We start from the raw sequence: 20,094 nt of genomic DNA, 5'->3' as shown, positions 1-20,094 counted from the left end.
CGTGCTTTTGGGGTCGTATTCATGAAGTCTGTGTCCAGCCCTATTTCCTGAAGTGTTTCTCTTATGTTTTCTTTAATAAGTTTTATCATTTCAGGGTGTATAAACCACATTGTATATCGACAAAATAAAAATTTTAAAAAAAACTATATGGGAATTTTAAATGAAACAGGAAGAGCAATATTCTCTACAAAAAAAAGAAAAAAAGAAAAAAAAAACTTGCCATTTAGTAATCAGTGCAAGTTTCTCTAAGTTGCTGGTCTGCTCTTATATGTTTTAACAGCTGGCATGAGGCCAGTGTAAATGTTAAATTGACACCAGTCTGGCCCTTAAAAATGTCAATGATGCTGATGGCAATGCATGAAGGTAGAGCTAGCTGTTGTTCTCAGATTCCCTAAGCAGTTGGCTTCGGTTTGGGTTTCTACCTATTGATCGAATGGCCTGGAATGTATGGGAACCCAAATGCAAGCAGAGCAAAAGAAAATCCGTTTTGATCAGAGAAGTCTGAGACATACCTTCATAAATTTATAATCCGTGTCTTTTTAAAATCACATTTCTTCAGCAGAAAATTTTTATTGTTTTGAGTCAAAGCATCTAGATCACTTAACTGAGTCAACTGAATAAATTCATAACCATGTTACAGAATAGATGGCACAACATAATATCAAAAAATATTGTCTTTCTAGCAGCATAAAGGATTAAGCAAATTGTATGAAATTAGAAATTCGAAATCTAGGGTGTGAGCAAAACTACTGGCCTTTCGAGGGATGTATATTTCACTTTCTATTGGATGCCTGCATTTTTATGTATGTGGATTTATTAATCATTTTTATCAAGTCTCCTATATGTGTGCTGATATTTTTTCTGCTTGATCTGTCAGTTCCCGAGAGTAATATGTTAAAATTGCCATTGTATGATGAATTAATCTAATTCTTCTAGTAATTCTAAAAAGTTTTAATTGATATATTTTGGGACAATGTCATTAGATATATGCGAATTTGTAATTGTCATATATTTTTGGTTAATTAAATTAATAATGATCTTTTATTTCTTTATCAGGCAATAGCCTGATATTGATAGGGGTATACAAGCATTTCGGGTTTTTTTTGTTTTGTTTGCACAGTTTATCTTTTTTCATCATTATATTTTCAAACTTCTGTATCCTTAGGATTTAGGTATACCTCTTATAAGCAGAAATTGTTGGATTTTTAAAATTTACAATCTTATGATGTTTGAGTTTAAACCTACCATCTTACTATATGCTTTTTATTTGTTCCACTTATTCTTTCTGCCTTTTTCTTTCATTTCCTGCCCTGGTCTTGATTGATCTTTTTATTATTGTGTTTCTTTTCCTTTGTTAGTTTAGAAGTTATATATTCTTATTATTCTTTTACTGAATAATAAAAATTCAATGTTAATTGGTAATTTCACCATCTTTCAGACAATAAAAAGACCATAGAAAACATAAAGTCATTTACCTCCTTCCTGACTTACATGCTATTGTTGTTTAATTCTGTATAAATTGAAATGTATCATGTGGATAATGCCAGACTGTCTTCCAAAGTGACTGTACCATTTTGCATTCTCACCAGCAATAAATGAGAGTTCCTGTTGCTCCACATCCTTGCTAAAAAAACAAAAAACAAAACAAAACAAAAAAAACTACTGGCCTTTCTTCCAGTTTTGAGAGACTCTGCTCCAACTGCCATTTCTATTATAATTTCTCTGGGAGCACATCCTTAGGAAAGCCTTGAAGAGCCAGAGAGCCACTTCCCACATGCTCCCCAGCATGGTTCATGTTCAAGGTCAACCTGAATCTTCCCGGGATGGATCCAGGAGGCAATAAACTACACTCTGAAGTGTGTGTGTGTGTGTGTGGGGGGGTCTCCCTTCTGCAGCAATTCTGGGGAAGGGGAAAGACTTGGGCTGCAGAGGTAGGGAAACCACCCACAACACTCACATGTGTTTTTCCCCTAGCTACTTTCCAATAATACTCACTTGGGGATGGGGGAGTGGGGTGGTGGGTTGAGTAGTACAAAAGATCAAATATCCCCAAAACAATTTAGGCAGACAATTTTATAAAAATGATTCCCTACCTCATGGTGGTCCTACATTTGCTAATCAGTCTATACTTTGGCTGGAACAAAAAATACAGCTTGTGGTTGCGAAAGATTTTTTCTGTGGCCTCCAATCTCTGCTTAATTATAACAAAGCTAGAACCAAACATGCTTCCTGATTTCCAAACTACTTGACTAATTTCTTATAATTAAGATCATTGCACTTAGATTGGAGAGAAAAGCAGGATGGACTCCTGTCATTTTGAGAAATGTAATATGTGCTCTTCTCAAACAACTGCAAAAAAACCAGAGCACTGAAGTCACTCTGAAAAACAGTTTGGTGGTTCCTCAAAAAGTTGAACATAGCATTTAACTTTGACCCAGTAATTCCGTATGACCCAGCAATCATACTCCTGGGTATGTACCCAAAAGAAGTGAAAGCAGGGACTCGAACACATGCTTATACACCAAATGTTCATGGCAGCATTGTTCACAATAGCCAAAAGGTGGAAACAACCCATATGTTCATCAACAGATGAATGAATAAACAAAATGTGGTATACTATACAATGGCTTATTATCCAGCCTTAAATAGAAAGGGAATTCTGATACATGCTATGTCATGTATAAGCCTTGAAAACACTATGCTAAGTGAAATAAGCCAGACACAAAAGGACAAATATTGTATGATTCCACTTATAAACGTACATAGAATAGGCAAATTCATAGACAGAAAGTAGAATAGAGGTTACCAAGGGCTGGGAGGAGGGAGAAATGGGCAGCTATTGTTTAATTGGTACACACTTTCTGTTGAGGATGATGAGAAAGTTCTGGAGATGGATAGTGGTGAATGGTTGCACAATACTGTGAATGTACTTAATGCCACTGAATTGTACATCTAAAAGTGGTTAAAAGGTTATATTTTATGTTATTTTACCACAGTTTAAAAAAAGAGAGCATCACAAAATTCCAAACCTAAGCCAATATTAGTGTGAGAATTTTACAATAAAACATGTAATGTACATAATCCTTTTGGCTAATTTTTCTAGTTACAGATGGACTAACATTCCTGTCTACACCATTTCTAGAAAACTCTAAATGATACTCTTCCATGCCGAACTTTAGTTATTAGTATCAGACAATGAATACAGCTGGACTAGTATTTAATAATGGACACTTGCCCTCTGAGCCAGTGTCACCATGGTCATGCAGTGAATTGTCACTCTCAGATGGTGCTCACGCAAGAATGAAGCAACCCTATGTCACAAGACATATCGTAGAAGGTATAGGAGATCAAGTTGCTTGAGCAATGGCCTCCAAATGCCTATGAGCACCTAATTTAACTATGTTCATTCTCCCGAGCAAATCAAAACTAGAGAAGTCCATTATCCAAGGACTTTGTTGTTCGTGCCATCTGCTCAACCTACCTGATGAAGTAGTCTCGCCCATCTCGGTTTGTCGTCATCTCCCATCCATAGGGCGGCACCTGGTTCAAGCCCCAGGTTCCTGAGGGAGGTGGCCAACCCGAAGATTTCGTCCTGTGGCTGGAAAAGAAAACAGCATCATTACACTTGACTCCGAAACACTTCCTCGGGGAAAAACTCCAGAAGACGCATGTGAATTGCTCCTCTAAATTGTGGGCTGTGTCCTCAATTGATTAAATGGGTAAGTATAAAGAATGTTTTTGTGTCGGGTACCACACGAGGCATTTTTCTAAGTATTATCTCACTATTTTTCACAGAAGCTCTATGAGGTAAGTATACTTATATGTTTTACACATGAAGAAATGGAGAATGGCTCAGTAACATTAAGGAAGTTTCTTGAGGACACACAAGCCAATTTTGAACAAAAGTTTTGCATACTTTCCATCACACTAGGCATTTCTGAGACCAGACATTTGAACAGTTTGGGCACACGAATAGATTTCACACCACAATATAAATATGCATGAAAATAAATTACTGTTTTTATGGCTTTTAAGCAAAAAAACCCCAAGCCTCAGTTTCCTGGACTCCTATGACCAAAATACAAAATTTAGACTCATACTATATTAACTACACTCCAATGAGGTGAGTCAAAAAACCTTAGACCAACCCTCAGTTTAAGTTGCAACAAAAATCCACACATTATCTTTTACAATTTCTAGTCCACAACCTAAAATCGACTCATCAGAAAAATAATAGAGTAGGTTACGGAGAATTTTCTAGATGCCTGCCTTTTCCAGGGCACAAAAAAAGAGGAAGTCCAGATGGCAAGCGACTGTGACAGGCGGCACATTCACAGTCACAGTCCCTAACCAGAGGCCTAAGCCCAGTTTCTGGATCATCTAATCCTGGCCACGCTTCCTCGGCCCAAGACCTGCAGAAATCCCTTCCTCCCCCTCCCCTAGGACTTCAGAGCTTACGCATTCTTTTTAAGAAAATAAATGATGCCATTTTAGAACTGATCAACATCCCCTATTGCTTGGCCCTTTCGCTCCAGGTGAAGTTACTTGCTGGATAGCCTGTAAGATCCTCTGGGTGGTTCCAAACCCCAGACTGGTACCACCAAAGTGGGGGTGGGCTGTGATGGCATTTTCAGGGACTCACAATCAGTTTCTCAATAGCTACCAGACAGTCCATACAAGGACAAAGAGGTACCCTCTCTGGTCAGACGAACACAGAGCAGGTGTCCTTCCTCCTGGCTGAGGCAGGCCTCAGCCTGGTGCCCAGCCTGACTGGTGAGTATGGCAGGGGCTGGACTGCAGTTGCCAGCCACCTCCTTGGCCAGCCACCACGTGCCAGGTGCAACTTGCACGACCTTATGTGGTAGCTCTCCTGCAGCCTGTTGCCCTTCCACAGCAAACAGCCAAATGAAGGGTTGGTCCTTTCTATGAGGAGGAGAGATTTTACACTCCCCAGGATGCTAGGCATCTCATCCCCCAATCCCAGCCCTCCCAACATACATCTAACCAGAACCCAATACTTCTTAAGTGAAACAAGCCCTTTTCCTCTAAGTTTTCTGCAGAGTAACCATTTCACATAATTCTAACCACCTCTGTTCCTTTTCCTTAACTTCCTTTCAGTTTTCCTATATCCCTGATAAAATTGGCGAGTGAGAGTGTTTGCAAATTTACTACATGCATGGCAAATTTAGAACTCCACCAAAGGATTACTCCTTACCCACTGACTAGTAAAAGAAAAGACACAGCAACTGTTTTCTTTTGTTTGTTTGTTTTAAGTTTATTTGTTTATTAATATTATTATTTTTTTGCATTCTAAGATGCTGCAGAGCAGTTGGCAGGGAGAGGAAGAGAAAAAGGGGAAAGGAAATAGGGTGGGAGAAGGAGGAAGGGGGGGCATGGCTGAGGCCCATGGCACCCCCCTCATTCCTGCAGGGAGACAAGGGGGCTTCCAGCAGTGGCTTGGTTGTTGCTGGGCTGGATGCAGATGTCAGCAGGGTGTGGTTGAAGCTCTCAGCCCCCCGCGGCCCCAGCTTAAGAGCCCAGGGAGCCTCCTGTGGTGGCTCAGTGGTCGTCACTGGGCTGGTTGCGAGTGTCAGAGGGGTGTGCCTGAGGCCCCCAGCCCTCCACCACCTCGGCTGGAGGGCCTGGAATGCTTCCTGCAGTGGCTTGCTGGTCATTGCTGGGCGGGGGCAACTGTTTTTGTTCCTCTTTTTGCTCAAAAATCAGCAGTGGCAATTTCCTCTGGTGGGTTTTTAAGAAATCTGCTACTTGACTGAAGTGAGAGAACACATGAATTTCCACCCTTAGGTACTACAAAAACAAAAAACCCCACAAACTTTTCTACACTAGCAGAGAACACATTTGGAATGCTTTTGAAGGTGCTACCAAGAAAACAAGATCTTAGAGGTATGAACACTGTCTATTCTGTTATTAAAAACTTTCCCAAAAGCAAGAATATAGTTAGAAGTGACACAAAGAATATTCTTGTGAGTTAAAGGAGGTCTATGTATAGAACATGACAATTTACTTTGGATTGCTGAATTATGTACTGCATCAGAAAGTTAATTTTTCGCAGAGGGTGCTAATTTATTAAAAACAAACTATCTTTCTTTTCTTTCATTCTTTTTATTTTCCCTGAAATCTTTTTTCCCCTGTAATCTTAATCACTAAAGGAAAGACACAGGCTTCCTAATATAATTTATGTGTAAAATACGACATTATAATAACCAGCTGGAGGAAGCCTGAATTTTATTAGAAACTTCATTCTCGGGCCGGCCCGGTGGCGCACTTGGTAGAGTGCGGCACTTGGGAGTGCGGCGACGCTCCCGCCGAGGGTTCGGATCCCATATGGAGACCGGTCCGCTCACTGGTTGAGCACGGTGCAGGCGCGACACCGAGGGTTGTGATCCCGTTGCCGGTCGCGGTATGGGCGCGACACTGAGGGTTGCGATCCTGTTACTGGTCACGAAAAAAGACAAAAAGGATAAAAAAAAAAAAAAAAGAAACTTCATTCTGTTCTGTAAAGTATCTTCAGGAAGCAGCAAACAATAGTTTGGCAAGATATTTTAAAATAAAGCCTTCTATCATAAAGGACCAAATGAAGTGCTAATACTTGGAAACTCCACAAATACTAATTGACTTAATCTGGGCCAAGGGGCACCCACTGATACAAAACAAATAATTGAATAATTAAGATTAGACATGACTACCTGTCTGCCTGTTAATGTGTTGACATAAAATGCATGGGTCTGAAAGGCCTTAGTTGAATTTAGCAAATTAAGAATCCAAGTAGAAAAAAATACACTCTTTGTAAATATCTATCCATAACAGTCTTGTGAAGAATCAAGGATGTAGGTCATAATTGCAGAGGGATTTGGTTCCTGCTTCTATGTAGTGTGATGGCTGGAAGTCCAGCTTGGAAGCTGGTGGTTTCCTCTCTGCTTAGTGGGGAGACATTCTAGGGACCTCCTTTGCCCGCTCCCACCTCTGTGGCTGCACTAAACTCTCCACTATGCCCAAATGCCCCATCCCTTCACTGCTGAAAGACACAGACTTTTCTACCTAGAGTGCAAAGGGATGGTCCCTTACAGAGCAGCAGCAAGCCAATGCATATAAAGGGACAGAACCTGGCTGTTTTACTTTAGAGCCTGCTTGGGTGCAGAAATAATACCCGGCTTCTCAGGATGGACCAGGCTGTGCTAATGATGACACTATTCTGTGCAGAACTCCTCATTTTTGGCAATAATGCTGAACCTGTGTCCCAGTGTGAGATGAATTCCCTCTACTTCCTCCCATTTCAGAAAGAGTCCACACCAAGTTCCTGGGCACTCTTCCCAGGGGCTGAGACCTATTTTAAATTTTTCCTCTTGGAATGAATGAAGTCTTACTTTTCCTGTCCAAGGACCTACCAGCCTCAAGATTCCTCTTGATCACCTCTGTGGAGGCTGAAGATGCTCCTATAGGACCCTAGCAGTTCTGCCCAGCTTCTTAGTTTTGCTGAAGATGGTATGCAGGTTGGCCCACTGAGATCAGTTGCAAGGATGTCCTCCAGTCTAAGGTTGCCAGATTTGGCAACCACAAATATGGGACACTTGTTTAAGTTTGAATTTTCCATAAACAACAAATTTTTTTTAGCATAAGTATATGTCATATAATATTTGAGGACACATACTGAAAGATGTATTCATCATTTATCTGAAATTCAAATTTAACTGGGCATCTGGTATTATATCTGCAAACACCAGCCCCCTTATTAAATGAATACCTAGATTCTCTGAGAGTATCAAAGAGGAGGGCTTCTCCGGGGTGCTAAAATATCATAGCCCAGAATATTTAAGATTTGCCTTCCCCTTAGTAGTTGGCCCAAGCACTACTTCCACTGAAGCACCCCCCCAGGCTCCCTGATTAGACTCAAACCAAACTATACCTCCTGATGTATCTATGGACAGAGTGTGTGTGTACCTGTGACATAAGGATTACAATCCAGGCTTTATGTATGTCCCAAATTGAGCTGATAAGAATCACTTGGCAGTACTCATTAAATACATCGATTGCCAGGCCCTAAAAATTGATTCAGCAGGTCTGAATTAGGACCAGGAATCCAGGAGTATGTGTGTATGTGTTGAAACAAGTAATCAAGATTATTCTTATTTTCAGGCACATTTGCCAGATTTAGCAAAAAAAAAAAAAAAAAAGAATACCGACTTAAATGGAATTTCAAGTAAACAATGAATAATTTTTACTATGAGTATGTCCCATGCAATATTTGGGATATACTTACACTAAAAAATGTTGCTTATTGAAAATTCAAATTAAATGAGGCATCTTATATTTTAACTGGCAATGATAATCATGGCATTTGGGAAATACCAGTTCTTGGTACTCTAAGTTTGGGCTGAGGTACAGCAGCATGGGTACCACCTAAGGGTTTGTCACAAATGCAGAATCTGCATTTTCTCAAGATCCCCAGGTAATTCATATACCCTGGAAAGTTTGCTAGGCAGTGCCCAAATCAGCGGCTTACAATGTGAAGCCTTTCTCCATACACTGCAATCACATGGGGGAACTTGTAAACTACAGATGCCTGGAACCAAGGCTAAGTCATTGATTCACAATATCTGGGGATGGGGCCTAGGCATTGGTATTTTGTACTACCCAGGTCAGCCAAGGTGGCAACCCACTGCTCCAAGTCACTCTACCTTCTCATTAGCTGACTAGGTAGGGGCAGCTGGTCATGGTAACCCAAAGCACATACGCTGGAGCAGCAAGTTCAAATGTGTGGTCCTGGGACCAGCAGCAGCATCGCCTGGGAATTTGTTCAAGATGCAAATTCTTGGGCATCACACTAGACCTAATGAATGCAAAACTCCGGGGTGCCCAGGGTGACCCAGCAATCTGTGTTTAACAAGCTTCCAGGCAATGCTGGTGCCCACTCAAGTCTGAGAACCACTGAGTTAGAACCAGACTCTCTTCAATCTAGGCTCTGCCATTTGTTTTCCATGAGCTCCAGCAAGCTGCTGAACCCCTCTGACTCCCTCAGTCCTAGTTACTCTCCTGTAAATGGGGCTGATGGGACCCATGTCTTTTGGAGACTAAGTGAGTTTTGTAAAGCACTTAGAATGATGTCTGCCACATAGTATAGTATGTGCTATAAAGTCTGCTAAATAAATATCTACCTACTCCTCAAGACAATATAGGACTTTGTATGGTGGTATAAGTATAAATGGCTTTAATTCATCCTCAGAATAGAGACAGGGTGAAAGGCTCAGTCATCTATTCTTTTCCAGTCTGGCAACAGCAGGGCAAGAAGGAGCTGAACCAAGTAGTCACGCCTTCCCATAAACAAGGTCAGAAGTTGGTGAGTTCAGCCATTCTCACGGCCTAAGGAAATATCAGAAAGTTCTTTTTACCAGAAACCAGGAATTCCAACTGTGTGATCCTGGGTACAGAGGGTCTGTTTCCACTTGTCTCAGGGAAGACCTTGAGAGTCCTTGCAATTCTGATGTTGTGACTTCTGAGATCATGGCTGTGTGAACCACTTTCAAACGCTTAGCTCAGCCTTAAAAATAGCGACCTACATTGGCAGCGCTATTTAAATCACTACAGAAACTCCCAGTGACTGACTGAACTGGTTTGCAACTTTGTGCTTCACCCATCCATTGTTTGCAACAGATGGCAACTATCCTGGACAAAGCAGATCTTCATACTTTATATGAAATGAGAGCGGCTATGATGGGTACAGGCAAAGCTGTAGAACTCTTTGTGTTGAGACCAGCGGTGGAAGCAACCCCTAGTTTCCTCCTGTGTGCGTGCCTCTAAGCTCTGGAGCAAATCCTGATTGCCAATCTGCCCTAGGGGAAGGTAGGCTCTTAGAAGCCACTTGCAGGCTTCTATGGTGTTCTGAGTTTCCTTGGAAACATCTTAGTATCAGAAAAAGGAATGCTATACGGGAGAAGGAATATGAAATCAGGTTCCAAAGTCCTGAGTCAGACAAATTCAAAATCTGCCACTTACTAGATTTGTGACCCTAGGCAGGTTACTCTGAACTCTCTGTACCTTATTTTCATCACCTGTACAATAGAATTATTCTAACTCAATATTTCTCATTGGGAGCAATTTTGCCTGCAAGGGAAACTTGGCAATGACTGATGACATTTTTGGTGGTCATAACTGGGGGGGTGGGGTGTGTGTGCTACTGGCATCTAGTGGGTGGAGGTCAGGGATGCTGCTAAACATCCTACAGTGCACAGCACAGCCTGTGCCAACAAATTATCTTACCCAAACGGCAATTGTGCCAAGGCAGAGAAAGTGGGCTTAGCTGACAGGGCTGTTATGAAGAGGTAAGGTAATGACTGTGCGATTCTTAGCACAGTTCCTGACATACAGTAGGTGCTCAATAAACTTTAGTTGGAAAAAAAGAAGAAAACAAGCATTCTCAATGTTTCTGCTTACAGCCTAGTGATGATCCGTACAACATATCTTTACAGTAGAGAGAGTAAGTTCAAATCCCAGGTCTGCCACGTAATAGCTTGGCCTTTCTGGATTTTAGTTTTACGTGTAAAATGGAAATAACTTCCAGCTCACAGCGAAGTTAGGTGGATAAATGAAAGGCATAAAGCCCTAAAGTACAGTGCTTCACTGATTTAGAACAGTCTCATCAAATGGTACGTTGTGTTATAAGTGGTAGTTGTATAGTAATGAGAATAACATTTAACATCTCTACATACATAATTTCTTTTGATACTCACAGGCCTGTCTGGCCAAGCAATGAGGTCCCTGCTGAAGCCTTATCATTTCTATTTTAAAGATGAAGAAACTGAGACACAGACAGAATGTCCAACTGGTCCAATAGGGACAGCAGTCTACTTAGGCAGGTGCTGTATTTTACACAGATTGTACTAGCATGAAAAGGGTATGGGAGAGGCTAAGGGCCTCCCAAACTCACCCCAGGTTTAGCTCCTGTCAGGGTCACATGACTGGTTAGAAGAGCATCCAGGACTGAATGCTGAGGCTTTCTACCCCAAACCCCACATTATTCACACTGTGCCACAATTAAGTGTAACACCAATTTATAGGCTTCTTTCTAAAGCTGGTGATAGTCAGGAGAGGTAGCCGGGATTCAGCTGCATCCTTTGAGACTTGGTGTTAAGAAATGAATAATCATGTCCACTTCAGATATGGGAAAACCAAGGCTATATCTACTCAGTTATTTATCCTTGGCGTTGAATGACACCAGACAAATCCAACAAAATAAAACGTGACCCAGAATTTGATCATTCTTATCTATTTGGACTCACAAAGATTATTTTCAGAATAAGCCAAGGTCATAAAGTGTTACAGATGGTGTCACAAAATGAAAAGCATTTTCTCATTTATTTTGCTGTAAATGGTATTGGGTTACAGAACCGGAAACCCGACAGATACCTCAAGGTATCTTCAAACAGTATTTTGCATTTGTAAGCAGATGGTATTCAAGGCATTTTCTGGGTTGACAGGCAATGTGGGTTAAGGTAAAGGAAGTAGGAAATGAAGAAAATGAGCAACTAAAGATGATTCTGGATGAATTTAAAAGCTCCAAGTTTTGATAACAGCCATGTTGCTTTTGTGCCAGCTTGTTGTGCCCCATTGGGATTGGAGGGGGTTCCTTGGAGTGACCTTCAGAGAGGCCTGTCTTGCAGAGTTTCTTGTCCCCATGAACTGACCAAGTCTTTTGGTCCTAATTAATCATGCTGTTGACTCACAGATACTTCCGGAATTAGGCTGCATTCTCTTCTACCATAGAACATAATTTTCTCTCTTAAATCAGGCTTCGTTTCAGTAGTCACAGTATTTTGATCTCTTACAACAGGTAACAGCTTTCCATACTACTGCCACTTATTAGCAGGTTTTGGTGCAGGTACACGTGAGGAAAGCTACATTAATAGGGTAACTTCAAAGCCACACAGACGGAACTAAGAATCATCCCACCAGCTATTTCTCAGATGTCACCGTTGTTAAGACAAGGAAGACAGGAAAATACAGTAAAGGGGGAAAAGCAGGCAGTTAAAAACTACTTGAAGTATTAATGGAAAGCCTCATGAAAGCAGACACTCAAAAGTATATTCATTACAAAATCATTTTAGTCAAGCAGACATGTATTATTAACCAAGAGTTTTACTATGGTAAAAGACATTTGAATTTTGTCCTTTTTGTGACCGGCTGCACCGCGCTCAGCCAATGAGCGCACCGGCCATCCCTATATAGGATCCGAACCCACGGCGGGAGCGCTGCTGTGCTACCAGTGCCGCACTCTCCCGAGTGCGCCACGGGCTCGGCCCTGAATGTATATTTTAACAACCAAATTTAAACATTTTTTCTGATTATTTTCATCTGCTTCATTACATGATTTACCAACCTACACAATAAAACTAATTGTGTGATTATATGCCCATGAGTTTCAGCACAAGCTCACTGCCTATTGAATTAGTCATGTTTCTCAATTGGATATCAGGTAGAATTATTAGGACAATTAAATCCAAGTTAACTGGTTCTCCTTCCAAAAGTTTGTGCATGCAAACTTTAGCCTCTTTTTGTGAATAATCCTGTGACAGAATCCAGGTGTCCTGAGGGTCTGAGGTCACATATCTACAGTCCCCAAATATCACATGCAGGAATTGCCATTAAAGTCAGATGCAGACTTGCCTTGAATTTGACTTCAACTTTTGCAAAGTGTAATTGAGTCTCCTAGTTCACTGAATTCTCCAAACCTGTAAATCTGGAAGGACAATTTTAACTCGTCCTGTATTATCGAAGAAAAAACATGTAGAATGGCCAGGTTTTATTGCTCAGAGAGGCATTAAAGAGCTAAATGGGGAACAGTCAATAGATTAAGTCTTGAGCTCTTTCCACTAGAACACCATTGTAGCTACACGTATATTTGTAGTTGCACCTCCCGAGTACACATGCAATGCCAAGTGGATATGCTAAGCTGGGCACAGCCTGCGAGGGCAGTGACCATGTCCTCTTATTTCTCTATCGCTATTACTCAGACTAGTGCCAGGCACAGGACTGATGATAAAATGTGCACTGAATTAATAAATGAATCCAAGGAGCATGATGGTACCAGCACAGAATCTCAGGCATGAACATTGTAGCTCTCTGCCTTCAGGTGGGTAAGAGTATACGTAGGGGAGACACCTTTTGTTTAACAGCTTCTGTTAGGCAGGCGCTGTTCTAGGTAATTTCATGTGTTATCTCTTTTTAATCCTCACAACAGCTGCACAAGAGGGATTGTTTACTACCATGACGGCTCATCTAACAATGGAATCCTGTTGGCCATTAAACCAAGGTTGTAAATGAAGACTGATTGCCCTCGGATACATAGTTAAATGAACAAGGTTGGTTACAAAGTTGGTTTACTGGGTAAAAAAGAAAATCTGTGTACACAGGCATAGAAAAACAGTCTAGAAGGATGGGTCCACAGTAGCTATTTTTGGTTTGAGAGATTGAGGGGTTTTTTTTTTTTTTTAATTGTCTGCTTTGGCATATTTCATTTTGTATAATAAACATGCATTACTTTTGTAATTAAAATTTTATTTTAAACAAAAGAAACTGGAAAAGCTATGATACCATGTGGATTCTTGGTGGAATCACTGGAGAAATTGTAGAGAGGAAGTCCTGTAAGTTTGAAAACACAGTGTGGAAGTGGCTGCAGGGAAATATACATTATCATATATTGCTCAGAGTGCACTGTGACAATCCTCTGTGGCGGGCAATTTAGCAGTCTCTATTCAGGTTGCAAATGAACATATCCTTTGACCTAAGTGTCCACCACTATGGGATGGATTAAATAAACTATGGTACAACCACACAGTGGAATACTATGGTGCTGTAAAAAAAGTGAGGAATTTCTTTATGTACTGTTTTAGAAAGACTCTTAAGATATATTCAGTTTTTAAAACAGCAAGATGCAGAAAGATGCACACCTGCTACTATTTGTGTAAAAGCAATAGCAGAAATGAGGCCAAACCATGAAGTTCAGATTCAGATACAGCTGCATTTGAATACGGACCCCACCTCTTAGTATTCATGTGAACTTGAGGTTCCTTATCCTTAGAAAAATATCAGCTTTCTCCTCTGAAAACTAGAAATAATACTAATCAGCTTGCTGGATTGCTGTAAGGACTACATGAAGCAGGCAATCAAATACAGCTGCTGTCGTTATCGCTTGTGCACATTCATTAGCACACGTAATGAGTATTGATGGAACAACTAGCTTGTACCGCATGCTGTTCTAGGTGCTTGGAATGCATCAGTGAACAAAATACACAAAGGAAACCAGAACTATTGACACAGAAAATAAATACCCATGATCATCTCACCCAGACTTTCCTTTCTAGCCTAGCATCTGCTATGGTTTGAATGTGTTTCACAAAGTCTGTGTGTTGGAAACTTGATCCGCAATGCAGCGGTTTTGGGAGACGAGACCTTTAAAAAGTTTAAGATATGAGGACTCTGCCCTCATGAATGGATTAATGCCTTTATCATAGGAGTGGGCTCCTTATAAAAGGGAGAGTTTGGCCCCCTTTTCTCTTTCTCTCTCACCATGTGATACTTTCTGCCATGTTATGACACAGCAAGAAGGCCTTTGCCAGATGTGGCCCCTTGATCTTGGACTTCCCAGCCTCCAGAACTGTGAGAAATAAATTTTTGTTCTTTGTAAATTATCCAGTCTGTGGTACTCTGCTATAGCAGCACAAAACAGATTAAGACCATATCCTACTGACTGTGTAGAAGACTATTCTGCTACTTTTAAACCAACTCACCTATCATTTCCTGAGCACACAGTTTTCAATGTTCAAATCTCCATGTCTTTGTTTATGCTATTTCCTCTGGCTAAAACACTCTTCTCCCTGACCCTGACTCCTCATACCTCTCCGTCACTGTTCAAAATTGACCCATCCTCCAAAACCCATATCAAATGCTACCACCTGAACAAAGCAGCCCCCAACCCAATACCCCTTCCTTAAAATGATTACCTCACTTCCCTATACTCATGGGTAGTCACTGTTGCACACTTGAGGCAGCATATATTTTGTGTAATTACTAATAACTGCGTGTATACGTCTTCTTAGATTATAAGCTCCTGGAGAGTTCATACCAGTTTTAAAAAAATTTCCACATGCTGCACTTAGTCAATGCTCAATAAACATTTACTTGTCAATATATTCATTGCAGCTTGAACTCTTCTCATTAGCCTTGTGACACTGAATTGGAATAATCTCTTATTTATCTATTATATCCCTTAGCCAATTGTGGTTTTTTTTAAGGTTGGAGGTGAGCCTCCATCTTCACATCCCTGTAGTTCACACAGTACCTGGTAATGGCAGGTGTGCAACACACACGGTTTATTAACTGAGTTGACATATAAGTTGTCATGCTAAGCTTGGTTTACTAAGGATACAAAATTTTTCAGAAATAAGAATTTTATCATTGCTTTTGGAGGGGGGACCTAAACACATGGAAGCAATAACAACACCTTACTATTACCTGCTGTTAATGAATGGCTGAGTGGATTCATGTATCTGCATGATGAAAATGTACAGACATGGGACCTCACATGATTCCTAGGCCTCCAACCCTTACCTTTAAGTTCAGCAATGGCCAACAAGCCCACACTTTGCATAACTAGATCCAAAACCACCACCACTTTTTCTATCAGCATTGAGTGCAGGATTTGGCACATGGAAACTGTTTAATAGTAGCATTTGTTTGAATGAATGAATGAACAGCTGTCAACTTAGAGGCATCCTCAGAAAGGAGCCTATGACAATGACCTGGCAGGTCGAGGATTTCAAGACCCATATGGTCAACACTGTGTTCAACAGGAACTTGCTGCCTCAGCATTCCTGGATGCCTCCTATTTTTGTGAAGACAAAATAGCAATTCCGAAACACCAAATCAAAATTAAAGGGTTTAAATCTAAACCCTATTGATGTTACATTTTCAAGCCTCAATCAGTTTCCTTGATGTAAGGTCATTTTATTTTTCTAGCTCAGGGTTCCCTTAGGAAGCCGCAGCTCTTCACTGTGGTCAGGCTCACAGTCCCAACCATGATTGTTTCCCTGGCCTCTTATTTTGAGAAATTTCAATAATATAGGCAAGTTAAGAGAAGAGTACAACAAACATCCTTGTACTCTTCACCCAGACCAGTGGTTCTCAACAAGGGATGATTTGGACCCCCAGAGACCATTTGACGATGTCTGGACACATTTGTGGTTGTCACAACTGGGGGGGATGCTACTGGCACCTAGTGGGTAGAGGCCAAGAATGCTGCTCAACAACATCGTACAATGCACAGGACGGTCTCGTAACAAAGAATCATCCTTCCCAGAATGTCAATAGTGTGGAGGTTGAGAAACACTGACCTAGGTTCATCAAGTGTTAATATTTTGCAACATTTATCTTATCCCCACTCCCCTCACTCCTCTGTCCTCTCTATTTCTCTCTGTTTATGCATGTAAAATTTTTACTCGAACCATTTAATAGTAAGTCCTAGACATCATGAGACATTATCCTAAAATTCACTGGCATCTATCTCCTAAGAAAAAAGACATCTCCTTTAAAACCACAAAATAATATCACATCCAAGATCTTTAATACCGATACAATAATATTACCTAACAAATAATCCATATTCAAATCTTGCCAGATATCTTAATAATGTTGTTTTATAGGTTTTTCTGCTTGATTCAGTATCCAATCAAGCTTTATATTTTGCATTTAGTTATCCTGTCTCTTTATTTAACTATGTTTTCAAGATGCAAGGTTATTATTACTTTAAGACTTGAGAAAAGAGGATGCAATCCTTTCCTTCAAAATCCAGCAATAATGACCAATGTTTGCAAACCACACTGTAGAGTCTACTCTGTCAATGGTAGTTGTCCAACAGCTGCTGTTTTTTAACTGAGCTGACACACAAGTTGTCAGAACCTTAATGTAAGGACCATGATAATTGTGGGAAGTAGGGATATGTCAGAAAAGGGGCCCAGAGATGCCTAGGATTGTTCAGACGGCAGAGTTCGAAATGAGAACATAAACTAATGACTCATTAGCAACCAGAAATCAGGACAAGAAGGTTCTAGAATTTATGATGAGGAAACGGGTCAGTCAGGAATCAGAGAGCCCCCACATCCTGGAGTCAGGGCAAGGCAGCAGGAAGCAGCAGCACATACCAGGCATCAGAACAAGGGTTTTGACATCAAAGAACATTCTAGCTTGGTGACAAAGCCCCTCACAGATGTCTTGATGTGCCAGGAACAAGATACAGCAAGACAAGGCTTTTAACATTTGCCAGTGAATGCCAGACACCTATCTGTCCCTTTTATCCTTCCTGCTTCCAGAAAAGATCAGAGGTGGCAAATGAATCTCTTGAAAAGACAATAAACAGTTTGGTTTACCTGGTGACTGGAGGGAAGATTGGCCATTGTTGATTAAGAGAAGATTCAGAGTAGAAACACAAGGCACTGTAGGAGCCAAGCCTCAACACAGAGTGTCCTTTCTGCTCATTCAACAAGCATTCACTGAACGTCAACTCCTGTTTGCAAGGTTCTGCGGTCCACCCTCGCACAGCAACCCTCTACTATACAGTTCCTGCTCTGTGAGCTACAGTGTAGTCTGAGAGCTCTTTTTCTCTCTTCCATGCACCTAGTGCTCTCATGACACTACATTCATTCATTCAATCATTCAAAAGATTTTATTGTGGACTTTTGTGCCAATCGTTGTGCAGGACAAGAGCTATGACAAGCAGATAGCGTGACTAATGACATTGTTGAGGAAGGCAGGCATCATGGCTCACCCAACCTGGATACTGTCCTGGCTCTGGGTTGTTCTCTGAACCCTGAACTTCCATTGAAACTCCTCAGTGAGGGGTTCTATGCTGGGAAATTCAGGCGTCAGGAGACAGGGAAATATTCCTCATACTCCTCAAATTACCGCATACAGACAACTTTTTAACCCATACCAATCATCAAATGCTTTTTCCTGCTTCATTTACGGCCCAGGCTTTTGCTTTCAGCTGTAATATGGAACCTGAATATGCTCTCAAGATGCACAGAACGCGTCATGTCACAGAACTTGACAGCGATTACAGGATTAATGAAACAGAGCATTGGCTGAATCTGCCTAATGGCCTAATCTAATTTCCAAATGTGTTGTTAAAACACTTTTGCAAACACTCATCATTTTGAGAGAGAGCATTCCTCTTCACATTTCACTTATTTACAGATGACTCATAACCTAATATTGCTCCTCACCAAGCTTAGCCAAATCCAAATGGCTTCCTACTGAATATGCACGTGAAAGATTCAAACATTTTCTGATTTGGCCATCCATTGTGAAAACTATATATTCACTGTTTGTTGAGGACATGCGCATATATTTTGACCATTTTTGAATTTTTATGAGTTAACATATAAACTATTTGCTTGTCTAGACTGTAGTATACTCAATCTTCATTAAGCCTGGCTTAATGACTTTTAGAATCTGAAGTTAAAAATATATTTATTTAATAGTTATCTCCCATTCCATTAATTTTTTTAAATTTCTGAGTAAAAGAATCAAAATATTATTTAAAAATTGTCCTCAGTTAGATATAAACAGGAATAAAAGGGGAGGGATTATTAAAAAAGAGAAAGTAGAGAGAGAGAGGGGAAAGAACTGATACATTTATATATACACCTTTTGTGAACTAAATGTAGAAAAAGGATCTAGATGGAACAACACTGGCCTGGAAGGCAGGAGGCTAGGTTCTAAGTCTACCATTTTCAGCAATGATCAGCAAACTTTTCCTGTCAAGAGCCAGACGGTAAATATTTTCAAATATGCAGTTCATATGGTCTCTGTTGCAAGTACTCAACTCTACCATTGTGTCAAAAGTAGCCACAGGCAATATGAAAACTAATGGGCATGGTTGTATTCCAATAAAACTTTATTTGAAAAAACATATTGTATTTGGCCTTCAAGTCATAGTTTGCTGATCCCAGATTTATAGTATAACCTTGGGAAAGTCATTTATATTTCTGCCCTTCAATTTTCTTATTCATACAATGAAGGTGCTACACTACATAATTTCTGAAGTCCCTTCAAGCTCCAAAATGTTCACCTTCATCAGGTCTCTTCTAAACAGGTCTCTTTCTCAAAGGCCACCATCTTTAACAGGATTGGAAGAGACCCCAATAAACAATTCTGCAAAACTGTTTTACCACCAAGGTAACAGTTCACCACTCAGGGAAAATGAACAAGATTTCTATTTCCCATAGCATTATACTCAAAGATAGACCATTATAGTTCAACACATCACATACCTCAATATTTATGGAGAGTTTTAAATCTCTATACCATTGATCGTGTCTTGTAAATAGGGCCACTACTTGGATGGATGATGTTTCAAATATGCAATATGTAGACAGTCCAAAACCATAATGCAAAAACTTGCTCTAGTGGCTGCTTTTCAAAATTCAAATTGAGATTCTTCGGAGCTGGTGGAAACAAGCTGGTATTTAAGGGTTTTCAAACGTGATGGTATAAGGTGGTTTTACTATCAAGAGGTGTGATGACTAATAACATCCATCATTGTTTTAGCCTCATTCACATTTTTTAAACTATAAAAGGCTGTTAATTTTTCAAGCTAAAATGTGTCTATTCTTAATCAAAAACATGCTTGAGTTTGGTTTGCTATCTCAGTATCTGCTGGAGATTCTCTCTTTGCTGCTGATTGGTAATCCCTAAAGAACAGGTGTTTATATAGCAAACCTGCTGCTACCCTTAACAAGGTAAGACAGAGAGTTACAGCTCACTAGGTACACCCAAATGCACAGGTGCTGAAATGTGCTGCTTGGCTTCTTTCCCCAGAGTGGGAGTGCATTTGCAATGTTTTAATGGGTCGTTTATAATAGAAATCAAACACATAAACCTAGTGTACTTTATTTTTATCTAATTCTAGGAAGATTTCTGGTCGCTTTTCATTTACAGTTGTTTCATACAGAGATTCACAGCTCTGTTCCTGCATTCACTCACATAACTGTTACCTCTCTTCATCACAGCCCTGAATTCATCATG

At 40.4% G+C, this 20,094-nt stretch overlaps 1 protein-coding gene across 2 annotated transcripts in view; it reads right to left on the bottom strand.

The window, feature by feature from the left end:
- Positions 1 to 20,094, bottom strand: part of FRMPD4 (FERM and PDZ domain containing 4) — a 587,189-nt gene that overhangs the window by 211,570 nt on the left and 355,525 nt on the right. For both annotated transcript variants that reach the window (XM_008571308.1, XM_008571302.1), the window contains exon 2: positions 3,482 to 3,598. In XM_008571308.1, the coding sequence (XP_008569530.1) occupies positions 3,482 to 3,598 (117 nt within the window). The remainder of the gene's footprint in view (positions 1 to 3,481; positions 3,599 to 20,094) is intronic.

Source organism: Galeopterus variegatus, unplaced genomic scaffold (assembly GCF_000696425.1).
Source record: "Galeopterus variegatus unplaced genomic scaffold, G_variegatus-3.0.2 Scaffold38, whole genome shotgun sequence".
Lineage (NCBI taxonomy): Eukaryota > Metazoa > Chordata > Mammalia > Dermoptera > Cynocephalidae > Galeopterus > Galeopterus variegatus.
Note: the sequence above shows the minus strand (reverse complement) of the source record. Positions and strands in the feature narration are given on the sequence as shown.